The sequence below is a fragment of the Squalius cephalus genome (assembly GCF_949319135.1).
Source record: "Squalius cephalus genome assembly, chromosome: 10".
In the NCBI taxonomy this organism is placed as follows: domain Eukaryota; kingdom Metazoa; phylum Chordata; class Actinopteri; order Cypriniformes; family Leuciscidae; genus Squalius; species Squalius cephalus.
Window position 1 is genome coordinate 43563348 of NC_137131.1, and position 13039 is coordinate 43576386.

Sequence of the window (13039 nt, forward strand, 5' to 3'; positions counted from 1 at the left end):
AAAAAATATCAATATTTAATAATTGTATGACAGTTTTGTCCTCTGAGGACCTCTGTGTAACTTTTTTAACCCTCATCCTGCGCTCCCGTTTTGTAACACATCTTTCCCTCGCGGGTCAAAATGACCCGAAGCCCTAAAATTATACGTCTGTTTTTATTTCATTTTGATCATATTTTTTCTCTTTTTTAATGCATTTTATATATATATATATATATATATATATATATATATATATATATATATATATATATATATGTGTTTGTGAACTCTTGTGGAAATTCACATTTATTTGTATAGCGCTTTTCACAATACACATCATTTCAAAGCAGCTTTAGAGAAAATGCGTGAGTCCATATTACAGTTTAGAGAGATCTGTTATCAGAGGAAACTGGCTAAGTTATGTATTTCAGAAATGTACATATACAAAATCACAGTTAGATAAAAATTTATGAATTTAAACAATGTAATAATTTAAGGCAGAAACAATGAGCTCATTGAAGTGATGATACTTGTTTGTTAACAGATGATTATGACATTTAGAAAAAATTTAGCAATTTAAAGGGTTAATATTTCTCTGACAGATGCATGTGTGTGTGTGTTGCAGCTTCGCCCACGTGCCGCCCGGATGAGTTCCTCTGTAACGACGGCGTCTGCATCCCAGGCCTGCGTCAGTGTGACGGGAATCCCGACTGCCGGGATCAGAGCGATGAGATGGACTGCGTCACCGGTGAGAATCACACACACATCCATCATGTGTGTGAACGCTGTTCGTGTCGCTCAAAAATTACAGGAATTAATTTTTTTTATTTTGATGAAATTAATGTACTATATTTTAGTTCGATAGTGTTTTTTATTCAATATTTTGTATTTTTAGGGGATTTTATGGTACTAAATTATATTTACGCTGTATTTATAATCCATTTATTCACTTTTTGAGCATAGACCTGAAGATAACATTTCCAGCTTAAACTGGTAAATCTTGAACGCTTCAGAGCGACAGACTGAAGTTTGATCTCTGTTCAAAGACGACACTCGGCAGATTATTGCTGAAGTGGGAAAAGTTGTAAAAAGTGAACTTAAAAAAAGTTACAGAACTTTACGTTTATTGTTATGAAAAATGTGCAAAAATACTATTTTTAATTTTTATATGAAATAAATATTTTCAAAAACATGTTTTACTCTAAAACTGTGAGAAAATCAAAGCCATAAATCTAAACAAGTTGTGAGGTTGATATCTCCATAAATGAGCTTTCAGTGAGAGTGTGTTCGGCTGCAGTACCAAACGCTTCCACTAGAGGAAACTCGTCACATTCATTTCCAATGCGCTCGTTTTCGACAGTGAGAAACACAAGTGTGATTATTGTTTTCAGGATAATTTAATCTGTCCATGATTTTTTTATGTTCACACAGCAAGTGCCAAAACCTTTACCAAGTTTGGTACCATTCCGATAAAAAAAAAAAAAAAAAGTAAATTTTTTCGTTGGAAGTGTGCTGTCTCTAACTGTTTGCTGTGTGTGTGTGTAGTGAACCGGTGCGAGGAGCCGAGCCGGTTTAAGTGTCGCAGTGGCGAGTGTATCAGCGCAGACCAAGTGTGTGACGGTCAGAAAAACTGCATCGACTGGTCAGATGAGCCTCTCAGAGACTGCAGTGAGTGTTCCTGTAGTGTGTGTGATCTGAGGAAATCCTGTAGTGTGTGTGTTCCTGTAGTGTGTGTGATCCTGTAGTGTGTGTGTTCCTGTAGTGTGTGTGATCTGAGGAAATCCTGTAGTGTGTGTGTTCCTGTAGTGTGTGTGTGATCTGAGGAAATGAACCTTCTGTGGGTAAAAGTGGATTTTACCCAGATCATATACACACGATGCCGAATAGGACACTCCAGTTCTCATCATCAGCTGAAGATCCACCGCTGTGATCCTCGAGCCGAGTCCAGTATCGCTTACACAGATTTAATTAACCCTTGTGTGTCAATTTAAAAAAGTTACACAGACGTCCTTAGAGGACAAAAAATGTCATACAATTATTATATATTAATATTTTTTTCCCACTTTTGCTGATTTAATTTTATATATACCAACATCAGGATTTTTACCCTTAAAATGTACGCGTCAAAAATCTGTCATGCAATTATTACATATAAAAATATTCATGTTCAGATTTTTTTTAACCAAAATCAGGATTTTAACCCTTTAAATAGCAGTTTTATGCAAAAAAAAAAATTCCATATTTTTTGAAGAGATGTATATATTTATGTGTTTTTATAGGCTGTCTAGCCTTTGTGTTTTTCCTGCTCCATCTCCAGTGATTGGTGGGTGAACTGTTGAAATGGTCACAGATGATCATGTGACGTGTGTGTTTCCTCTGTGCAGACACTAACGAGTGCCTCGATGACAACGGCCGCTGTTCTCACACGTGCAACGACCTGAAGATCGGATACGAATGCTTGTGTCCGGCCGGATTTCACCTGAGCAACCGCACGCACTGTGAAGGTGAGCAGCCGTCCAGAGGAACCCAGTGCATGATGGTCTGTGAGTGTGTGTTTGGTCTCATGACGTCGTGTGTTTGTGTGTAGACGTGGATGAGTGTTTGGACGCTGACAGATGCTCTCAGATCTGTGTGAACCTGCCGGGCAGCTTCAAGTGTGACTGTAATGAAGGATTTGAGCTGGATCACGTGACCAAAGACTGCAAAGCTCTTACAGGTACACACCTGCTTTTTTCTCTTTTTTTAAGCTACAAATCACTTCATTTTGATTAATTCCCCCGGAAAACAAGACATAATATCTTATGTTATTTTTGCTTATCGAGTAAATGATCTTGATTTAAGAATTTTTAGATATTTGGAGTGGAAACAAGACAAAAGTACTGAGTAAGAAAAGCATCTGCAGTGTGTGTGACTGTATGAGCAACATGTGAATGTGTTCCTCTCAGGATTGGGAGCGTTCCTGCTCTTCAGCACGCGTCACGAGGTGAGGAAGATGGCGCTGGGCAGCAGAGAGTACACGTCTCTGATCCGCCAGCAGAAGAACGTGGTGGCGTTAGACGTGGACATTCCCAACGACAGGATCTTCTGGTCCGACGTGAGCCAGAAGAAGATCTACAGGTGAGAGAGCGTCATGGGTTCAGTGCCCAGGGAAAGCAGGAGCTCGTAAAATTATCAAATTGGAATATCGCATAAAACATGTGTGAATAAAGCAGCGTTTCCATCTCATGTGTTCAAGAGAACTAAATCATCACTTCCTGGGAAATTGGTGCAAATTATCAGTAATAAAACTGTAAGTTTCTGCAATCGGCTCTTCTTCCCTCCATCATAAACGAGTGTCTCGAGCGTCAGACGAAACACAGTAACCGCTGTCGTGTTCTCTAGCGTTCGGATGCTGGTGTTCGGGAACACACTCGTGTGTGTGAGACGCTTCTGAGGGAATTACACCAAATCATTCTGATCACACACTTCGACTCCGGCGTTTCAGAAACACCAAACCAACATTAGAGACGCTGCGACGCCATTGGTCCACTGGTTACTCCAGTTATCCAATCACAGCCGCCGCTGAGGGATTTATTCAGTAGATGTGTTTCTATCGTAGTTTATGCACGTCTTATCGGATAAAAGATTATACTCCTCAATTGAGGTCATGAGTTTTTTAATGTGCATTTTTAAAATGTATGCGTTTCCATTCAGCGTTTTTATGCGATATTCCAAAATTTGCATAAATAAAGGTGAATGGAAACACCGCTAGTGTTGTGCTAGTTTCACATCTATCCCATCATGTTCTCTTTCTGCTCACAGAATAAAATAAATTTCACTCCTAATCAATGTCCATCTCCATAAAACTCTCAATCCGTCATGTGTGTTTTGTGTATCTGTGTGTGTGATATAGCATTCCTCATAACCACGAGTGTGTGTGTGTGTGTGTTTTGCAGCGCAGCGACTGCTGACCCCGCCCACCAAACCACTGTGATTGACAGCCAGATCTCCAAGCCCGAGGGTCTGGCTGTGGACTGGATCCACGGGAACATCTACTGGACGGATGGCGACCTGCAAACCATCTCCGTGGCGACGGCAGACGGCGGGAAACGCAAGACGCTAATCAGCGACGGCCTGCAGAATCCTCGCGCGATCGTCGTGGATCCTCAGCACAAGTGAGTGTGTGCGCTGAAGCCGCTTGCTTGCAGGAAGTGTATTGTGTATTGATGTGTATTGTGAAAAGCGCTGTTGCTATTGTTGATCTCTTGTTGTTTCATGTCACGTAGTTTCATGTTCTGGACGGACTGGGGCGAGTCGGCCCGGATTGAGAAGAGCGGACTGAACGGTGCCGATCGGACGCCTCTCGTCACAAACAACATCGCCTGGCCGAACGGCATCACGCTCGGTGAGTCTGACGCGCAGATGATGCGTGTGAACCATAGACTGTAAAAAAAAACATGGGCGTAGTGTGCGTGACGTCACCCGTAGTGTTTCTAAAGAGCATTTTTGATGGCCGTCGCCATCTTGGCAGCGTCACTCCCGGATAAACGGAAATGTGCAGCGAGGCGGATTAGCGGAGGTGACGTGACAACAGACAAACGGCTAGTAGTGACATCAGCGGCAATCCACCTGTCACTCAAGTGGCCACGCCCTTAATTATGCAGAACTTTAAGGCTTGATATAATTTAAACGGATGAGTTATAAAAATATTCACCCTCCTCACAGTCGTCATGAAGAGCAAAGTTAGCTATATAGACCAAAACCACTTTCTGCACCAGACTGTAAACATGTGTTTTTCTGCTGTAAAGTTGGTCATTTTAACATGGGGGTTTATGGGATTGAGTCTCTTCTGCAGCCGGCCTCTAGTGGCCAGTGGATGAACTGCAGTTTAACTCACTTCAGTGTTGGTTTCAAGAGAGTGAGCGCTTGGTGTGAACACATGTGCCGTGTGTGATGTATGCTGATGTGTGTTTGTGTTCAGATGTGTTGAATCAGCGTCTGTACTGGGTCGACTCAAAGCTACACACACTGTCCAGCATCGGCGTGAACGGAGACGGGCGGCACACACTGATCTTCAACCCACAGAAGCTCCCGCATCCGCTGGCGCTGGCCGTGTTTGAGGTGCGCGGCGTGGCTCGACTTTTCTTACTTTTTGTCTTGTTTCCAGTCCAAATATCTCAAAATTCTTAAATCAAGAAGCATTTACTAGATGAGGAAAATGGCATAAGATATTAAGTCTTGTTTTCTGGGTAAATAACTCTAAATTAAGTGAGTTGTTGCTTAAAACAAGCAAAATGATCTGCCAATGGGGAAAGAAAAATAATGGCAGATAATTTAGCTTGTTTTATGCAACAACTCACTTAATTTAGATTTATTTACCCAGAAAACAAGACTTCATATCTTATGTCATGTTACTACTTTAGTAAATGGATATTGATTTAAGAATATTTGGATATTTGGACTGGAAACGAGACAAAAATACTGAGCAAGGAAATGTTTGTTTGCAGTGTGTCAGGTTCTCATGAGCCGCTGTGTCTCTGTCTGTCCAACAGGAGAAAGTCTTCTGGACCGACGTGTCCAATAAGGGCATCTGGAGCGCGAACCGCATGACGGGCCGCAACATCACTGCCGTGGCCGAACATCTGCAGTCTCCTGAAGACATCGTGCTGCATCACAGTCTGAAACAACCTGCAGGTGAACACACACACACACACACACACACACACACACACACACACACACACACACACACACACACACACGTCATGTGTCTTTGATGACGCTCAGGGCTAGACATTAACAGACGCGGGTGTATTTCAGCGGTGGCGTGTAACACAATCTCTCCTATTTGCCACTTTGGCGGGTTGAATTTTATATATAATATATACATCTTTCAATTGTACTCTTTTAGAAACGCACCTGTAGTGTCAAAAACATTTAGATTTTTTGATGCACATCGATACTGAAATATTTGAAACGCTTCATATACAAATTTTCCGCAGAACAGACACGATACCAGCTGTTCTCTCTCTCTCTCTCTCCTCTCTCCGACAGCGAGAGACACACAAACCCGCCTCCACTCACTCACTCGCTTCATTTGCTCCGGATGAATATTGTTGGTGTCACAGGGCTTGAGTTTCACCAATGGATTGTGTGTTTTGCTAATAATTTTACTCATTCCCGCAGATTGTTTGCTCACACCAAAAGTACGGCACATAAAGCCGCCTCTCAGAACTAAATTGAGCTCTTTTTCGCTGCTTATTGCGCTTAAACAGTCAAATACACAGAAAATAATGTCAAAATGCCGGTTTTGATGAGTATTCACGTACGTTTTAAGTGAACATAAACAGTTGAGAAAGAAAACGCACGTGTAACAGTATAATGGATCCGTGCGTCAGGTCTTAAAGCGACAGCAGCCTAATAAACCTGCTGACAAATTATGAGATAATATTAAAAATATCTGTATGGCAGTTTTTCCCAATGGTATCGATGTCAGAATTGTGGCCAGTGAAAATGCTGAGTGACTTTGGAAAACCACTAGCCACCGTGAGTTAATGTCAAGCCCTGATGACGTTATTATCTGTGTATTTTCAAGTAAAAGCATTTGATATCAGTCGATCTGCATGTTTGTCTTGCTCATGAGGAAGTGATGTCATTTGCAGGAATAAACTGGTGCAGGGAAGCGGCTCTGGCCAACGGCGGCTGTGAGTTTCTGTGTCTGCCGGCGCCGCTGATTAACGCACGTTCACCCAAATACACGTGTGCGTGTCCTGATCACATGACCCTGCGCAAGGACATGAGGACGTGTGTGTCAGGTACGTTACGACCCGCTCTGTTTCACCCCAAAAAATGCTTTTCCTACTCAGGATTTTTGTCTTGTTTCCAGCCCAAATATCTAAAAATTCTTAAATCAAGATGCATTTACTAGATGAGTCAAATGAAATAAGATATTATGAATTTATCAAAATTAAGTGAGCTAATGCTTAAAACAAGCTAAATGATCTGCCAATGGGGTCAGAAGAATAATGTTAATTCAAACAGAAACAAGATTATTTTTCTTTCCCCATTGGCAGATCATTTTGCTTGTTTTAAGCATCAACTCACTTAATTTAGAGTTATTTCCCCAGAAAACAAGACTTAATATCTAATGGCATTTTACTACTTTAGTAAATGCTTCTTGATTTAAGAAATGTTTGATATTTGGACTGGAAACAAGACAAAAATACTAAGTAAGAAAAGCATATTTTGCAGTGTTCACACTCAGGGTTCCCACGAGCCCTTGAAATACTTAGTTTGTGAATCCGGAAAAACAAATTTCAAGGCCCTGTAAAGTTTGTGAAAATAAACACACATATATACAGGTCCTTGAAGTGCTTGAATTTATTTTGTGCAAGACGTTTTCTGGAAAAAATTCCATATTATTCCCTATGTGTTATTTCACCAACACTTCGTGTTGAAAAAATGCTTTTTTGCATAGTTGTTTGACACATGAAAACAGTAACAATGTGTCTTACGAGGTATCATGATGTCACCTTGCTCTCACCTGAAATGTGTCCCCACATTAAGTCCTTGAATTTGAGGGTTTTGGACCTGGAAAGTCCTTGAAAGCACACCAGATGCTCTCATCATGATGCTAATCGACGTCTGTTTCTCTGCGCAGGTCCGAACGCCACAGCGCCGCCTCAGGTGACGTCGAGAACTGCAAGCAGAACGTCTCTGCCGTCTCAACATCAGAGCGGAGACGCCGCACACACGGGCTCTCGCAGGGGTCAGTTCCTGTCCTTCTGTCTGTCTGCCTGTTCATTCACTCACGTTCACACACTCACCGTCTGTGCGCCTCTTTACAGGAGCTGATGCCGAACATGAGCCGGTCTCCAGCCCTTCCCAGCATCCCTCAGTCCTGTTCATCGCCTTTCCAATCGGTCAGTAAATCCACAGTCACGAAACGCACGTGTCACTCAGTGAGCGATCGCAGTGTGAATGAACCGTGTGTGTGTGTGTCACAGTTGCCGTGTGTCTGCTGGCGTTCGGCGCTGTGTTGGTGTGGAGACACTGGCGGGTGAGGAACACCAACACCATCCACTTCTCCAACCCCGTGTACCAGAAGACGACCGATGACACGGTCCACATCTTCAGGAGCCCCAGTCTGGACGGGTACTCGCATCCATCGGTACGACACCACACACACTCCGGCTTCAGTGTTTGACTTGCTCTCAAATGTTTATGAAAATCTGCATGAATTAAAGGCACTATAACAAGCGATCCAAACACACGGGTTCGTCCTGACGAGGCTGAAGCGTGAAGAGAGGCGCGATACAGAGTTACAGAGTGATCAGAGCAGAACAGACATAAAAGAGGGAAATTGATTGGTTGAACATGAGACTTTCGAGAGATCTTTCCCTGATTTCGTGTTCCGGGTCAAAAATGACCGGCATTTTAAATTGCTTGTAAATCTCTCGTTATGCTTTATTATCACCAAATATTGGAGTCAATCTTTTTGTCAACTTGTGATGCAACTCATAAACGAGTGTCTCGAGCGTCAGACGAAACACAGTAACCGCTGTCGTGTTCTCTAGTGTTCGGATGCTGGTGTTCGGGAACACACTCGTGTGTGTGAGACGCTTCTGGAGGGAATTACACCAAATCATCCTGATCACACACTTCGACTCCGGCGTTTCAGAAACACCAAACCAACATTAGAGACGCTGCGACGCCATTGGTCCACTGGTCACTCCAGTTATCCAATCACAGCCGACGCTGAGGGAAACTCACTGAGTTTATTGTTGCGCATCGAGGGATTTATTCAGTAAATGTGTTTCCATTGTAGTTTATGCACATCTTATTATCATATCAAAAAATTATCCATGTCAGATTGAGCACATACATGTTTTTATGCATATTTTTTATAATTTATGCGCATCCATCATTTATTTTTTTATGCAACAGCCCAAAATTTGCATAAAAGTAGGTGAATGGAAACACGGCTAATGAGGCCTACGATTAATCAGTGACAACACGAAATACAAAACCTGCGTTAATTGAAAGAATCCAAGTTGACAAAAAGATTTAATCCAACATTCAGTGACGATATAGCATAACAAGAGATTTATTAGCAATTTTTAAAGACTGGGTAATAAGGTCCCCCCCCCCCCCCCCCCCCCCCCCAAAAAAAATTATCACACAGCAAATATGGGAAGTGATTATACCCTGTGTGAGCAAAGTCAGTTCGTTATAATCCAGTGCGAGAACATTAACTGGCCTTTTCAAGAGAAGAGAGAATCCTCTCCAGGTCATGATGTCACGGTGAGATTGAGCCGTAAACGACCTCAGACGAGAGTGTGTTTGATGGATTCTGTGACAGACCGTGTTTAATGTGTGTGTGTGTTTGTGTGTCAGTGTCAGATGATCAGCATGGATGAAGACGCCGCCTGACGCTCCTCCAGGAACTCTTGAAATGCTGCTCTGAAACTGAAGGACTCGTCCTGATGTGCCTCATGACTCCAGGATCAATCTTCTCATCTTAAACCTCATGAGGAACACACACACACACACACTCGTATCTAATGAATGTTCGTCAGTCTTCTGCTCGGTGTCAGAAGCTCTGAACTCGTGGCTTTGCACACTCCAAACACACATTCGCGCTTTTAAGATCCAGTTATTGAAGGTATTACCACTTTTTAATGTACGATCCCTGTAAATATGGACGATTATGTAAATGTGGAGGGACAGGTGTCTCTCTTCTTGCACTATATATGTTCTCTGCCACGTAGGCTTTATTTATTTCTCTCTCACAGACACACTTGAACGATCTTTTGTCTTAGTTTTTATAAATGCACAGTGCTGCTTTAGTAATAACGAGCGATTCGTTTGATTCGTTCACTTCGGTAGGGCCTTAAACCAGCGAACGTGCCTGATGTACAGCATGATGTGTCGTATTGTTTGAACGCACAGAATTTCCCATGATGCCTTCGACACGTAAGAGTGGATCAGTCCTCAGGGTCTGTGATTGAGGTGACCTCTGACCTCACCTGTCCGTTAGAGGAATCATGCTTGGGTTCGTTTATTTTGAGTCATGTTCTGTGTGTAATCTGAAGAGTTGGAGCGTGTTCACTGTTATCGGATGAATGAAGAATCACAGACGCTCCTCAAATGTAAATACTCGCCTTGATCACACAGACTTTGTACGAAGAAAACCTTTATTTATTGTGTAAATGTGTGATTATTTTTGTTGGTGAGTTTCTTGCTGTTCTCTTTTAAATGCTTTGTTTATCAGATGTGATTGAAATGCCATCCAAAAATCTTCCTGCACTACGAGATAAATGAACCTGTGCGTCATGTGACGACATTCAGGGACTTTTATAGTTTATGAAGGACGTTTGAAGAAGAATTGTGAAGTTTTCTGTGGGTCTTGAATCGATTCTGTTACGGCTGATGGGTCATGTGTGATCGGTTTTACTTTTGTCAGGGTTTATGAACCTGTTTGAGCTCTAATTCTTCATCTCAGGACGGATGATCCAGTGATCTGAATGTTCTACAGGTTTAAAGAAACAAATTACACCCAAAGAAACAACTGAACTGTTATTGACTTTGTTAAATAAATGTGCGTTTTGAGACCAGGAAACTGCTGTTGTTCTGTCATTTTGGCTTTTTATTCCAGTAACATTAATAGAATGTTCATTAAACGCAAATAGCTTTTTTTAAACTACAGCACAAAACTCTATTTATACATCATTCATGGAGCGTTTTTTCCCCTGAAATGTTATAAATGTTATGAAATTTAGTTGGATGTTCATCGACGTTTTTTTTTAACCCTCTAGTGCTGTTTGTGTGCCGGTCAAAAATTACACTTTTTTTTTTTTTTTTTTACTTTTTTTATTTCAGTGAGATGATTGTACTTTATTTTAGTTCGATAATATTTTTTCATTTAATATTTTTTATTTTTAGGGGATTTTATGGTACTACATTACATTTATGCAGTAGTTAAACTCTCATAAATCTTGAATGCTTTAGAGCAAAAGACTTAAGTTTGATCTCTTTTTAAAGACGACACTTGGCAGATTATTGCTGAAGTGAAAAAAGTTTTAAAAAGCTCTAAAATTTCACATTTATTGTTATTAAAAATGCGCAAAAAATTCCGTTTTCATTTTTTATATGAAATATTTTCCAAAACTCGTTTTAAACTGAGAAAATCAAAGCCATAACCAAATGTGAGGCTGATATCTCCATAAATGATCTTTCAGTGAGAGTGTGTTCGGCTGCAGTACCGAACGCTTCCACTAGAGGAAACTCGTCTCATTCATTTACAATGCGCTCGTTTTCGACAGTGAGAAATACAAGTGTGGCTATTGTTTTCAGGACCATTTAACCTTTTCAAATCACTTCCATGATTTTTTTATGTTCACACAGCTATGGCAAGCCGTTTTAGCTTAAATTGTACCCAGCGTTACTCGTCGTAATTGCATTTTTACTAGTAAGAATTAAATTTGAGAGCTCTCTAATTCAGTTGTTACTAGTAAAAATGCAATTGCAGAGCTCTTTAATTCAATTACAGAGCTCTGCAATTATACATATCTTTAATTCGGTTTTTTTACTAGTAAGAATTAAATTGTAGAGCTCTGTAATTAGAAATGAATCGAAGTCAATGGAGATATATAGTAAAAATTCATTTGTAGAGCTCTCTAATTGTAATTGCTACTAGCAAGAATTGAATTGTAGAGCTCTCAAATTTAATTCTTAGGCTAGTAAAAATGCAATTACGCCATACACAGCAAGTGCCAAAACCTTTACCAAGTTTCGGACCATTCCGATGAAGTAAAAAAAAAAAAAAAAATGTCGGTCGAAATGACTGAACAGAACCAGAGGGTGTAACTAGTTTCAGAACATTCAGAAGTAACATTCCCATAATGTTTGTTTGAAGAATGATACAGTGGAATGTTTCATATAACCACGAAAAAATCTCGTTTGTTCAGAGAACATTCAGAAATGAAGCAAAACATTCTAATAACATGTTTAGTTATCGGCAGGTTCAGTCAGTCCTGCAGGAGTTCAGTGTGTATAAAGACCATAATGAGTCATAAACCCTCACCAGCCCTGAACTTTAACCTCCCCCTCCGTATTCATTCATTATTAAGCGCTCAAAGTGGCTTTTGTTCTGTCCAGTCGTTCACATTCACTCATCTTTGCATATTTCATGAGCTAGTCAACATCACGTGACTGAGCCTCGCATTCCTCAGTATTTTATCATCGATTCCATCAGTTTCAGATGCTTTTTAGATGATGATGATGATGGGATATGATGTCATGCCGAGCAGAACCCCATGTTCATCACAGGATCTGTTAAATATAATGTTTGGCATGTTGTTCAACCGGTCCGGAGGCGACTGGAGACAGCCTTTGTGTTCGTGTAGCCTACAAATCTTTATTATATCAATGCAGTGATATGTGTGACTGTCATTAGCACTGTGGCATTCACTTATATTACCACAGTTATATCTAGAAACATGTTTATTTAAGGTTTTTAAATATGGTTTTATTTATAGAATTCCTTTTTGAAAAAAAAAAAAAAAATCTATTTTTTTGTATGTTTTTACTCAGCTAACAATAACATTTAGCTAACATTCCCATTAAGTGATGAAAACGTTATTTCTGAATGTTATCTGAGCATTCAAAACGTCTATGCAAACATTAGACAACATTAAGGGAACGTTTCAAAAAGAAAAATGTATAAATAATGTTTTCTTTATATTAAATACCAGATAACTTTGAACACGTGTTTTATTAATGTTAGTGGCAGAACGTTTGTTCATAACTCTGAGAGAACCTTGCCAGAACGTTAGAAGATAGCTGGGCTATACTGTTGAAATTCAGCATTGCTCATTTATAATAAATTGCTTGTGTTGTTCTTAATTTGTAGCTGCTTTGAATAAAAGTGCATGAGTTTGGCCTCTTGCAAACTCTTCATCTGTCCGGCCCACAATGCTTTTGCTGTCTGTCAAATGACTAATCAATTTAGATCCATGTGAAACATTGTAAGCTATACACAGAGATGCATGTAATGTTTTCCATCAACAGTTCTGCAGGT

The 13039-nt window shown here is 40.5% G+C and overlaps 2 protein-coding genes across 2 annotated transcripts in view; both read left to right on the forward strand.

Annotated features, from left to right (window-relative positions):
* The window catches only part of ldlrb (low density lipoprotein receptor b), an 18455-nt gene extending 7883 nt beyond the window's left edge, over positions 1-10572 (forward strand). The window contains exons 5-18 of the mRNA XM_079882994.1: positions 605-727; positions 1525-1647; positions 2364-2483; positions 2567-2695; positions 2925-3096; positions 3915-4133; positions 4245-4363; positions 4940-5079; positions 5511-5652; positions 6621-6773; positions 7619-7726; positions 7806-7880; positions 7965-8128; positions 9355-10572. Coding sequence (XP_079739120.1) covers positions 605-727; positions 1525-1647; positions 2364-2483; positions 2567-2695; positions 2925-3096; positions 3915-4133; positions 4245-4363; positions 4940-5079; positions 5511-5652; positions 6621-6773; positions 7619-7726; positions 7806-7880; positions 7965-8128; positions 9355-9390 — 1823 coding nt within the window. The 3' untranslated portion in view covers positions 9391-10572. The remainder of the gene's footprint in view (positions 1-604; positions 728-1524; positions 1648-2363; positions 2484-2566; positions 2696-2924; positions 3097-3914; positions 4134-4244; positions 4364-4939; positions 5080-5510; positions 5653-6620; positions 6774-7618; positions 7727-7805; positions 7881-7964; positions 8129-9354) is intronic.
* Positions 1-13039, forward strand: part of LOC307165431 (G-protein coupled receptor 4-like) — a 706289-nt gene that overhangs the window by 284489 nt on the left and 408761 nt on the right. The window lies entirely within an intron of this gene.